At 50.0% G+C, this 10852-nt stretch overlaps 3 protein-coding genes across 11 annotated transcripts; 1 reads left to right on the top strand and 2 right to left on the bottom strand.

Annotated features, from left to right (window-relative positions):
- Positions 1–141: 141 nt before the first annotated feature.
- LOC101065341 (tafazzin) lies at positions 142–3075 on the bottom strand. Of its 4 annotated transcripts, none has more exons than XM_029834459.1 (11): positions 2674–3075; positions 2300–2552; positions 2091–2219; positions 1981–2026; positions 1826–1911; positions 1614–1694; positions 1477–1518; positions 1346–1408; positions 1183–1235; positions 1030–1107; positions 142–917 (listed from the first exon to the last, which is right to left on the bottom strand). In XM_029834459.1, exons 2-11 carry the CDS (start codon positions 2406–2408, stop codon positions 816–818), a joined length of 789 nt encoding a protein of 262 aa, XP_029690319.1. In that variant the 5' UTR covers positions 2409–2552; positions 2674–3075; the 3' UTR covers positions 142–815. The 4 variants fall into 4 exon arrangements, with proteins under 4 accessions (XP_029690319.1, XP_011619352.1, XP_003962981.1 ...); XM_011621050.2 differs by having other exon boundaries at positions 2853–3075; XM_003962932.3 differs by having other exon boundaries at positions 2300–2440; positions 2853–3075.
- Positions 3076–3588: 513 nt separating this feature from the next.
- On the bottom strand, positions 3589–7564 carry LOC115249260 (mitochondrial carnitine/acylcarnitine carrier protein-like). 2 transcript variants are annotated; one of them, XM_029834452.1, is made up of 9 exons: positions 6928–7564; positions 6400–6486; positions 5929–6056; positions 4892–4982; positions 4693–4810; positions 4500–4572; positions 4278–4387; positions 4077–4158; positions 3589–3904 (listed from the first exon to the last, which is right to left on the bottom strand). In XM_029834452.1, the coding sequence occupies exons 1-9, from the start codon at positions 7030–7032 to the stop codon at positions 3892–3894; spliced, it is 807 nt and encodes a 268-aa protein (XP_029690312.1). In that variant the 5' UTR covers positions 7033–7564; the 3' UTR covers positions 3589–3891. The 2 variants fall into 2 exon arrangements, with proteins under 2 accessions (XP_029690312.1, XP_029690311.1); XM_029834451.1 differs by having other exon boundaries at positions 4077–4198; positions 6928–7556.
- A 144-nt stretch (positions 7565–7708) lies between these two features.
- On the top strand, positions 7709–10852 carry LOC105419445 (non-structural maintenance of chromosomes element 3 homolog). 5 transcript variants are annotated; one of them, XM_011621022.2, is made up of 11 exons: positions 7709–7808; positions 7980–8069; positions 8153–8272; positions 8368–8431; positions 8554–8633; positions 8713–8807; positions 8886–8965; positions 9085–9127; positions 9205–9267; positions 9628–9742; positions 9824–10064. In XM_011621022.2, the coding sequence occupies exons 2-11, from the start codon at positions 7989–7991 to the stop codon at positions 9911–9913; spliced, it is 831 nt and encodes a 276-aa protein (XP_011619324.2). In that variant the 5' UTR covers positions 7709–7808; positions 7980–7988; the 3' UTR covers positions 9914–10064. The 5 variants fall into 5 exon arrangements, with proteins under 5 accessions (XP_011619324.2, XP_011619330.1, XP_011619311.2 ...); XM_011621028.2 differs by having other exon boundaries at positions 8713–8802; positions 9824–9966; XM_011621009.2 differs by lacking the exon at positions 9628–9742 and having other exon boundaries at positions 9824–10852.

Here is a 10852-nt window from a genome sequence, read left to right as displayed (position 1 = left end):
GACGTCCGCGCGCTCACGTGACCCCCGCGAGCGCGCCGCTGCAGCGGACTCGCGAGGCCGTTGGAGGAGTGATTAATATATTAGAATAAACATAAATAATAAAGCCTGGACATTAATGTAGAAATACCAGAAACTGTGATTAGTCCAGGTTGGAAAGGAGTCATTTATTGTGTCCGTCCGATGTAAATCCATAAAACAAGCTGCTTCCCTGCTGGAACAAACTGTATTTCTGTTATAAAATGATACATACATTAAAAAATCGTCCACACACACACACACACACACACACAATTGGAACACTTGAGTGAGGACAGAGCAGGTGCGGTTTGACTTGCACAACAGTCGGTGATATCATTGTGCCGGTCCACGTGTGTGTGCACAGATAACGCTGTAGTTGAAACATCGTAACTGACAAACAGCAGCTCTGCTGGTGAGGTATCGGAGGAAGGAGGTATCGTTATCTGCACACCCAACTGGGACAGGGTGGAACACAGAGATGTTTGAAGAACAAAGCTGTCCTACTGGTGAGAATGCAGACCAGAGCACCTCCTGCAGCACTCAACATGGCCCAGTGGAAAATAAGGCTCATTGCAGGACAAAGGTCTCATTCTAACAACAAGTCAGACCTATTTTAACAGTTTAGGCTTTCAGAAATTCCCAGGAGATGCTATGAATTCAGGAGTCCCACCTGGTCTCCTTGTGAGACCTTGTGAGATTGATGGTCCAGTGCTGACAATGACTCCAAACTGGGGAGCGGTAAGGCTGCACTGCCTTGATTTTACCCTCACTGGGGTAAAAGAGTGTGGCAGCAACACTCAGGATTTAATCTGGGCTTGTCCATGGAGGGCCTCAGCCTGGGCCTTCAGGCCCCGAAACTCCCCCTGGATGAAGTCAGTCAAGGTCTTCCTCATTTCCAACTGAGAAGAAATAGAATAAGGGGCATGTAAAAGCTCTGGAAGAGGCTGATCTTGGCCTGCAGGAACATTTCAGAACACATCAAACGTCACGTGGGAAACCTTCCATCCTCACCTGGCTCTTGTTCTCAGCTCGCAGGGACTCGACCAGCTCCTTCACGCTGAACGGCCTCCCCACCAGAACCGTGATCCTCTGGAAAGGTCAGACAACACTAGCGTGAACACTAACGTGCCGGCACACAGCCGGGATGAGCCGTTTGTGCCCTACCTTCCCGATCCGAGGAACGTAGGGCTTCATATTGGGCAGAACATCACTCAAACCTACGGGCAAACGCACAGGAATCACAACCATACCACCTTTTCTCAGACATTTTAGCATCTACTAGCATCTGTGGAGGGACCCTGTGATGAAAGGTGACGCTGAGACTCACCCACGTGCCAGAGCGGCAGGATGACGGGATTAAGGGAGCACTCGGTTATTAACCGCCCCACTCCTGCCAAACACACAGGAGAAGGGATGAGCAGGGCAGCGGAAGTGTCATCAAGCAGAGCCGAACCTTACCCCATTTTAACCGGATGAACTCTTCCGTCATGTTGATTTTGCCTGTTGGAGCAGCGTCAGAGGAGGCCGTCAATCAGGAGAAAACAACAGCAGCTTAAAGGGTGAAAGACGGGGGGGGGCAGAGGGGGTGAACGCACCTTCTGGGAAAATGTGCACCCACTCGCCTCTGTTGAGCTTGTCCAGTACAAAATCCATGCCTCTCTGGTAAACACCATCACCTTCGCAGAACACAACACGACTCGGTCAGCAGGATTGCTATAGCAACAGTGGGCAGACGTGGACATGATGCCGTTGGGCTTAACTCACAACAGAATGTGATATAAAAGGGGGGTGGGGGGTGGGGACTCGCCTCTGCAGACAGGAACACACTTTCCTCTGCTGAAGAATCGGGAGTGCAGCTCTTTGGTGAAGCAGATATCAGACGCTGCTGGAGTCCTGAAATGGACCAATAAATCAGCCCAGGCCGCCAGACCTCAGGTGAGGAAAAAGGCTGACAAAGCTCACCAGCGCATCCTGTTGAAGTCCCACAGGTGTCTGAGCTTCAGAACGCCTGCAGCAAAAACAGAGGTGAGGGTGGTGTCCTCATGCTCCAGCCGCTCCATGTGCTGTCTTACCCCAGAGGTGCGGGTCGTCCATGCAGGACTGGTGATTGGACAGGGTGATGAGCGGCGTGTCCGAGGGCCTCCTGTCAACTAGGTCCAGCAAGACCTCCTGGTTGTGGACCGTCAAATAGTTCATGTACTCTGTTGCAGAAAGAAGACCAGGGCTGGGATTGAACCGAATGCCCACGCTCCCACCTGGGCTAATGTGGGCGCACACTTACTGGTCCAGAAGTATGAATACGAGCCCACCATGCCCATGACCAGTGAGCTGGAGACCCTCCAGGCCAAGGGTGGGCACTGGGGGAACGGCCAGCGGACCTCCAGAGGCATGGCAGCGATCTCCAGGTTCTACATCCACCCACCTGCAACAGTCACAGGTCACAGGTCACAGAACAGGCAGGGTGATACAATCGGAACCGGGCTTGGTTGAACTTCGCAGCGCTGCCACCACAGTTTACCCCAAACACAGCAGATCTGCACACGTCCACAAAAGTTAGTCAGTGTTTAAACAAAAGCTCGGCATGCCTGCATGAACAGTATCAGATCTGAGCCCGGCTTGATTCAAAGGTTTCATCTTTTTTTTTTTAGAAACAACCTTAATTTTTCGCGTTTCTCCTGGTTGTCTCGATGCACGTTGTCCAACGAGACATTGACGTGTGTCCAGAGCCGAGCGGATGCTAACGTCTGCTAGCGAGGCTGCATCGCCAAAGTTGAAGCTCATCGGGAACTTTAACTTTAACATCGTGGCCGCAGAAAGATCAAATTGTACTTCACCTTTTCTCCAGCTGACAGTCCACTGGTCACCAACTCCGGAACTAAAAGTCGCGCAAGGAATTGTGGGAAAGACGACTTTTAGCGACCACTTAGCGGGCAAATATTACCGGCCAGTAGTTTCTGTTGGTATAGTTTAAATTTGGTCCGTTGGCGAAAAAAAAATCTGTCGCGTTTCCTTAAACCTATTTTAAAAGAAAAAAAGACTTCCGCGTTGACAACAATGCGGAATTATGGGTAATCGATCGGCGCTAACATCCGGTCTGTATGCAATTATACGAGGCTGTTCAAGAAGGCAAATTATGTTGTTATGTTGGGCAGAATTGGGCAGTTTTGTATTCCTCTTGAATTTTCTTTAAAAAAAAACAAAAAAAAACTTTATTTCCTAAATGCTTATTTCGCAAAATCCACAATTGTATCCCCCGTTTAAAAAACACAACAATTATTTATCAAGGACAAACCATTGACTAGCACAAATGTGAAGTTGTTATAAACATGTTGTAGACTACACAGTTCACGCACGCACACGCACAGCGGTGAAGTCGTTATTTCATGTTGTAACGAGCCATCCTTGCCAACAGGTGTCGTGATTTCCACTTTTGATGTGCTTTGATCTCCCCTCGATTTCTCCTTTAATGTTGGGACACTTCATCAAAGCTGGAAACATCCGATGAACATCAAACCCTCCTTTCTACCCACAATATCTGAAGACTCTGATGGAGATGAAAGACAATCTTGCTGTAGATGTAAAAGACTTTATTTAAAAACACAACAGAGCAGAAATTCCACACTAAAAGCACAAACTGCTCCCATTCTTTCCAAATACTGCATCCATTTAAATATCGTGAACACGTGTTTGTGTCTCATACACAACAGTGAAAAAACTATATAATAAAAGAATATAAAAGAGAAATGTAATATCTGAAGTCCCAGTTCCACATGACCAGTCTAACACTGGGTAGTCCAGCCTGGTGACTGGTTCCCAGCTAGCTTTACCAACTGGGTGCAAGTGCGTTCAGTCCCTTTAAAGCCACCTCGAACCCTAAAAAGCAGGCCTGGGGAGGAAGACAGGAGCAGAGATGACCACAGGACAGGATTAGTTCATTTTAGTGGGTCCAAATCAAATTTCCTCATTTTGTGTCCAGCTTGGAGTCCTTTAATAAGACGGTTCACACCCACTGGTTGGACGTATGACATGTATGACATGTATGACATGTAAACAGGTACCGCATTAGCAGGGAAGGCTCGGAGGAAGACGGCATTGAAGCCTTTATAGAGCGCCGCAGGACCTTCTTCTCTGAGCAGAGTTCTGAGCACATCAAGCAAACCGCTGTACTTCCCCTCTGCAGCTGAACACACATACACACATGCGCGCGCAGTTCATTTGAAGAAAGGTCACATGTCCGCCTGACTTTTTCACAAACTCACCTGTCTGGAAATTGGACTTGAGGACATCTGGAGGAAGAGCGATGGTCCAGTTGAGAATTCCAGCTACCCCTCCTGCCAGGAGGATGTTGGGAGTGCTGAGCTGGCTGACGCTGTAACAGGAATGTGGTGTGTTCATCTTGGCAGACACGTGCAATGCGAAGCTTAATGTTTAACAGACCTCAGATCTGCTCACTGTCCTGGATGCTAGTCAGGGTCACTCACCTTTGACCCTCAGGTGTGAGGGCTCGTTTGAGGTATTCATATGTGAGGAAGTATAGACCGTTGGAAGGCACGTCTGAGAGACAGCCGGCACACACATCGATTAAAGCTTAGTCAGTCCACACACACACACACACACACACACACACTCACACACACACACACACACACACGCACACACGTCTGTCCAAGTTACCTCTGATGAGCGTCAGAACGGTTCCTTTGTAGACGCTGCGGATCCCCTGTTCTTTATAGAGTCGGACTGCACAGTCCAGTGGCCCCGAGTACTTCAGCTTCCCACCACTGGCCTGAACCTGAACGCACCATGTAGCATTGCACTCGTGTGCAGTTCAAATGCACACACAGACACACAGACACACACACACGTATCCTACCTGAAGTAAACACTTGATTCTTTCTCCTGGGGCAACAATGACCGTGGTGAAAACTCCTGCCAGACAGCCAGACAGGAAAACCTGAGTGTGCCTGAACACAACAGAACAGAGGTCCATCAGGTCCATGATGTCCATATTGGACACACAACCACACCAACACCAACGCCACAACGTAAGGAACGTCCACAACGTCCTCAGTAGAAGCACTATTTCTTGGTTAGACTATATTTCCACAGGGTTAGGGTTAGGGTTAGGGTTAGGGTTCCAGACAGGAACTTCCTACACAGGTCCGACGATGAATCAAGTCCCTTCCAAAATAAAACAGGTGTTTAGTGACACTGGACTGAGAAGAGGAGGGGTCCCGGTTCCAGCCCCGGTCCGGACAAAACACAGGTGTTCTGATGGTAGGGGAAGGTGCCAGAGCACCTTCACAGCACTGCCGTGATGCCCTCGAGCAAGGTGCCAAACCCACAAATGCTCATATAGGTCCCTGTACTGGTGACCCTTCCAGGGGGGGACCCAGTTAAGCGGTTAAGAAGACGGTAGACGGTTTATTGACTGTTGACTTTATCAAAATACAAAGAGGAGGAAAAGTAGTGACCCAGTCAAGAAAAGCTCAGACGGAACCATCAAGAAACCAAAGCAAACTATGCTGGCCTCATCTGTGGAGACTATAAGAGGAAAGAAATGTTTTCCAGACAGGAAAGATCACACACACACACACACACGCACACGCACACACACACACATACACACACACACACACACACACACACACCCACACACACACAGAGTTCTCAGAAACCAGAGGACTTAAAGCCCTTCTGGACAGGAGATACAGAGGATTGTCCAGCCTCCACATTGACACGTACAGATATAGACCAAGAGGCAGATGGGTCACATGGTGCAAAGGGGGCGGGGCTCCGTGAAGAGACCAATGAGAGTAGAGGGGAGGGACGGCAAGGAATTGCTCTATAACTAGCTATTCTGGGCACACACACCACCGTGTGTACGTGTGCGTGTGTGTGTGTGTTTACGTTAGAGGTGAGTTCAAGTCCGTCTGCTGGAGCTGTTTCCCCAGACCAAACCCAAAGAAACTGATGGCCATCATTGGAGCGACACCTGCCAGAGGAGCGCCCATACCTTTATAGAGGCCCAGGAGTCCCTGGACACACACACACACACACACACACACACGGAGGCAGAAATGATCAGGAGTTATGGATAATTCATCTGTGTAAATTGTAACTCAAGGTTTTGCCTTGGAACACAGGTGGGCAGCAAAATATCAAAGGTCACGTGGTGAAAATCACGTGACTCTGAACTTTGCCTGCAGTTCTTCTATTAACTGGTTCTGTTCTGGATCCAGGTAAAGGACAAAGGCTGGAAAATCATCCGTGATGATTCCAAATATGATGACATGAACATGCTGCCCTCTCCGGTCAGTCCTGACTGTCCAGAGACATTCTGAAGGGTTGTGTGTGTGTGCGTGTGTTTGTGTCGTTCACCTCTTTGGACACGGTCTTTCTGAAACAGTCGTACGTCCCCGTGTAGAGGACCGTGCAGGAGGATCTGGGCTGCGTCTGCAGCCTCACCTGAAACACACACACACACACACACACACACACACACACACACACACACACAGCTTTGCGTCATCACTAAATCATGATGTCAGCTCCGGTTTGATGGCCCTTCAGAGGTCACACACACACCCGCGCGCGCGCGCTGCCCTGACAGATAAGGAAACACCCGTTAAAGATAAAAGCGCGGCCGTTGAGGTTCAGAGAAATTCCTGACACGTGCACGAGCCTGACAATAATCCTCTATTCCTTTCTTCTGCCATTGACAGGTGATCACCTCCCCAGTCTGACACCTGTCGCCTCCAACTTTTAAACTTTTATCAGCTCCTGTCGGTAGAAAGGCAGCAGCGAGGCTCCTGTAAGCGCGTTAATCCTCCTGATCACTGGATCAAACCGTGACTTTTAGTGGAATCATGAATGGACGAGCAGAAGCACAGACGCCCCGTCACAGACCTTGATGGTGTCCAGCGGGTGTCCAGCCAGCAGCAGGCAGGCTCCGGCCACTCCTCCGGCCACGAAGTTCTTCAGCGGGGACGCGCGTCCTCTGTCTTCCCCCATCCTCTCTCTCTGCCCGCATGGCCACAGGCGACAGCGGGACCCGGTCCGCTTCTGCCCGCTGCACCTCACCGTGCAGCACCGCCGTCCCGCCTGCGTGCGCGCGTCCGCTCCGTGGAGATCTACCGGTGTAAAGGGAACAGCGCCGCCTTGTGGGGACGAGTGGTTCCAGGTGAGTTTTTAATTGGTTTTAATTGTATATTTAGACGTTTTAGAGATGCGTGTTGTGGCAGATTAATGACTTAAAAACTGTTTAATCACACGCTTTAACATCCCCTCGCTTCACTTTTCTTCACATTGCACATAAATACAAAATAAAGAGAAACTGTTCCTATTATTCACATTTTCCGATCAGAATTTTCAGTTAATAGTTGCAAGATAAACACACGCGCATTTGATATTATTTCTTGTCTCTCGTGTGTAAGTCAAGATCTTCATCATGTTCTTCATCATGATTTTCATCATGATTTTCATCATGTTTTATCTTCTCATTCTCTTCAGTTGAGCTGCAAGTTTCACGTTGCTTCTTGTGCTGTGGATCTAAAAATAGATTTCATATGACTTTACATATTTACCACATTTATGTACTTATATACGTATCTATACAGCGTGCACACATGCACGCGTTTAGTCCCGTTTAAAGCACAAATGTGTGTCGATCTAACTGTTGCTGATAAAGTTTTAGTCGAAAAAGTCGCGGGAACCGGGGAGCGATGACGTCATAAGCGTGCGTCCGCCAGAAGCGCAAGCGGGAATTTTACTGTTCGGAAACCGTTTCGGTAAGGAAAAAGGGTCGTTTCTGTCAACGGGGTTTGGTTAACGATGATTCAGATGGTTCACTTTCCAGCTCTAGTTGGTCTAAACGTGTCACTAACGTCTCCTTCAAACGTCTGTTTTTGTTAAGTCACAAATGTATGTAGATCTTTGCAAATGTGCCTTTTCTCTGTTAGTGGGTGGTGATGACGCAGAGAGGCAGGTCGGCAAACCCACCCCGCTCCTCTCAGGCTGCAGTGAGTCCGTCCATCCATCCATCCATCCATCCATCCATCCATCCATCCATCCTTCCATGTATTCATCCATCCATCCTTCCATCTATTCATCCAGTGTTTCCTTGTCCATGCAGAGACATTCTGGCTCCGGCCGTGTTCAGGAGGACGATGACGACTCCTTGTTCACTCAGCCAACTACCTCCCAGGTCCAGAGAGGCTTGGAGAAGCTCACCCCCGCTCAGGTTGAACGAAAGGTAGCACACAGGTGACTTGTGGGTGAACACACCTGTTGAAGTGTGTTTTCATGCAGTGGAGTGTGTGTGTGTGCGCGTGTGTGTGTCTCCTGCAGACAGCCGAGGTGGTGCAGTTCATCCTGGTGAAAGACCAGAAGAAGTTCCCCATTCGTCGAGCAGGTAGCGCCGCAGCAGGCTGTGCTGGGCCTCCGGTCCTGGTTCCACCTGCGTTTGTGTGAGATGTTCCTCATGTTTGGATCGATGTGCGTTATGGACCTGAGATTAGGATCTTTTGCTTCCAGACCTCATCAGAGTGGTGCTGAAGGAGTATAAAAACATCTACCCAGAGGTCATGAAGAGAGCGGCTCGGACCTTTGAGCAGGTGGGTCCAGAGCCACCGGATCACCTCCGTGTTGATCACCTCGTTGATCACACATCGGCTGACATTCTCTGCTCACCAGGTCTTCGGACTCAGGCTGATGGAAATTGACCCCAAGAATCACTTGTACATACTTCAGAACAACCTGGAGCCCGTGGGGGCAGCTTCCCCGGTCATGTGAGATCTGCTTCAGTGAAGGATCTGTTTGAGATCTGGGATCTGCTGGTGACTCTGAGTGTGTGTGTGTGTGTACAGGAAACCCTGCAGCTCAAAGACGGGCCTGCTGTGGGTCATCCTCAGCGTTATCTTCATGAAAGGAGGCGTCGTCAGAGAGAGTGAGTCGGGTTCTTTGATCTTTCTGGGTTCTTCAGCAGAACCATCTGGTCCGTGGGTCAGAACCGCCACGTTGAACTTGGTCTGGAGTCACCGGGTGGGTCTCTGCTTTGTGCTGCAGGTGTTATCTGGAACATCCTGAAGAAGCTGCGTGTTCAGCCGGGGTGAGCTGACCTCCTGGTCCAGGTCCAGGTCCCGGGATGGGTGGTGGTCAACGTTCTGTTCTGTTCTGCCCCTGCAGAGAAAAACACTCGGAGTTTGGGGAGGTGAAGAAAGTGGTGACGGAGGAGTTTGTACGCCAGAGGTACGTCTGGGCTTCCCCCTCTCTGTTCACAGCTCCTGACCCGGCCCGCCCCTGGTCCTGGCCTAAGCCCAGACATTAGCTCAGTCGTGTTATCACACGCAAGTGGGTTCGGCAGGTCATAGGTTCCAGTCCCACTGGGACCAGCTGGTGTGTTCAGAGCCAGTTTCTGTCAGACCATAGACTCTGGTTTATACCACACCAAAGAGCAGCCGGGGAAGGTCCAGTCCAGCCGGCACCACAGCCGAGGTGAGCCGGGCCTGGTGCCTCCCAACATCTGCACCAGGATCCAGCTGCTGTACTCCCAGTTTTAGCCTGTCTTGATGTGTTTAGCTCAGGCTGTGATACGGCATGTGTGTGTAGGTACCTGGAATACGTCCGTGTCCCTCACACAGAACCCCTGGAACACGACTTTTGTTGGGGTCAGCGTGCTGTTGCAGAGGTGTCAAAAGCCAAAATCCTGGAGTTTATGGCTGAGGTCGGTGTGTATGTGTGTGTGTGTGTGTGAGGGGAAACACCTGCGTGGTCGCTGAGCTGGATCACCTTTGTGATGTTTCAGCTCCATCAGCAGGACCCAAAGAGCTGGTCACAGCAGTACAGAGAAGCCCAGGCGTCCTCCCCACGGGCCGGAACCAGCAGCCAGAGATGAGGCCGTCGCCCCGTTGCTCCCGCAGGGGACAGGACGCGGGACGTGCGTCCTCCTGTTGTTGTTGACACCCTTGAGATGCGTCTGCGTCTCCGCTCACTCGGCAACGTCACGTCTCCAGAGTCATAGCAACACTGTTAGCATTTGTTGTTTATTGAATAAAGTGTTCACCATTGCTCACACTCGGTGTTGTTACATGTCACGGGGACAATTGGACACAGAACCGAGCGGTGAGACGAGGTGGTTGTTCAGAAACCGCAGGACGGGACAGGAAGACCTAAATAAGAACATGACTGTACATAGCAGCATCTCTGAAAACACATCTGCTGTCCATCCAGATGTGGGAGCTAACGTTAGCGCCAGGGGTCGCCGCCATAGCAACACTGTTAGCCTAGCGACAATGTTTCAAATGGCAGGTCAACTTTCTACTGCATATTTGTGAGGCACATCTGGTGGTTCAGGAGCCAGATGTTTGCCTCTGGTTTCACACTTCACAGAGGATTATGGGAGATTTTATTTTGCATGAAGTCAAAATAGCACCAAAAATATTAACGTGGAGGAAAGAATATGAGCCCAGCTGTGTCTTTACTGAGAATCCAGCTGAATGTAAACCTTGACGTTCTGGCAGCCATCTTGTTTCCCAGGGGGCGGGGCTGATTCAAGCCACGCCCCAAAGCCCGCCCTCACCTGTATGTAAACATTAACATCCAGAGGTGCAGAAAATGTTACATCTGTCACCTGCAGCTGCTAGCTTAGCATAAAGATGGAAGTTTCCTGACTGGAGTTCTGGCTTCCTCATCCAGGCGGAACATTTCTGCTCATCCTGGGTCAGAACTACCGCGTGATTGGTCAGAAATTCAGAGTGTGCGTGGCTTGTACAGTAAAGCGCAAACGTCTTTTCAGCCGGGCAGAACTACGTTAGTTCCTGTTCTTTAGTCCCGT

The sequence above is a fragment of the Takifugu rubripes genome, chromosome 3 (genome assembly GCF_901000725.2).
Source record: "Takifugu rubripes chromosome 3, fTakRub1.2, whole genome shotgun sequence".
In the NCBI taxonomy this organism is placed as follows: Eukaryota; Metazoa; Chordata; class Actinopteri; order Tetraodontiformes; family Tetraodontidae; genus Takifugu; species Takifugu rubripes.
This window is presented reverse-complemented; position numbering and strand designations above follow the sequence as displayed.

Coding starts and splice junctions, on each gene's coding strand:
- LOC105419445 (XM_011621009.2), top strand. CDS start 7,989: ATGACGCAGAGAGGCAGGTCGGCAAACCCACCCCGCTCCTCTCAGGCT. Junction 8,273..8,367: donor CCGCTCAGGTTGAACGAAAG/GTAGCACACAGG, acceptor TGTCTCCTGCAG/ACAGCCGAGGTGGTGCAGTT. Junction 8,432..8,553: donor GTTCCCCATTCGTCGAGCAG/GTAGCGCCGCAG, acceptor TTTTGCTTCCAG/ACCTCATCAGAGTGGTGCTG.
- LOC115249260 (XM_029834451.1), bottom strand. CDS start 7,032: ATGGGGGAAGACAGAGGACGCGCGTCCCCGCTGAAGAACTTCGTGGCC. Junction 6,057..6,399: donor GAAAGACCGTGTCCAAAGAG/GTGAACGACACA, acceptor GTGTGTGTCCAG/GGACTCCTGGGCCTCTATAA. Junction 3,905..4,076: donor GAGCCTTCCCTGCTAATGCG/GTACCTGTTTAC, acceptor CTTCCTCCCCAG/GCCTGCTTTTTAGGGTTCGA.
- LOC101065341 (XM_029834458.1), bottom strand. CDS start 2,408: ATGCCTCTGGAGGTCCGCTGGCCGTTCCCCCAGTGCCCACCCTTGGCC. Junction 2,027..2,090: donor GGACGACCCGCACCTCTGGG/GTAAGACAGCAC, acceptor TTTTTGCTGCAG/GCGTTCTGAAGCTCAGACAC. Junction 1,409..1,476: donor GTTCATCCGGTTAAAATGGG/GTAAGGTTCGGC, acceptor TGTGTTTGGCAG/GAGTGGGGCGGTTAATAACC.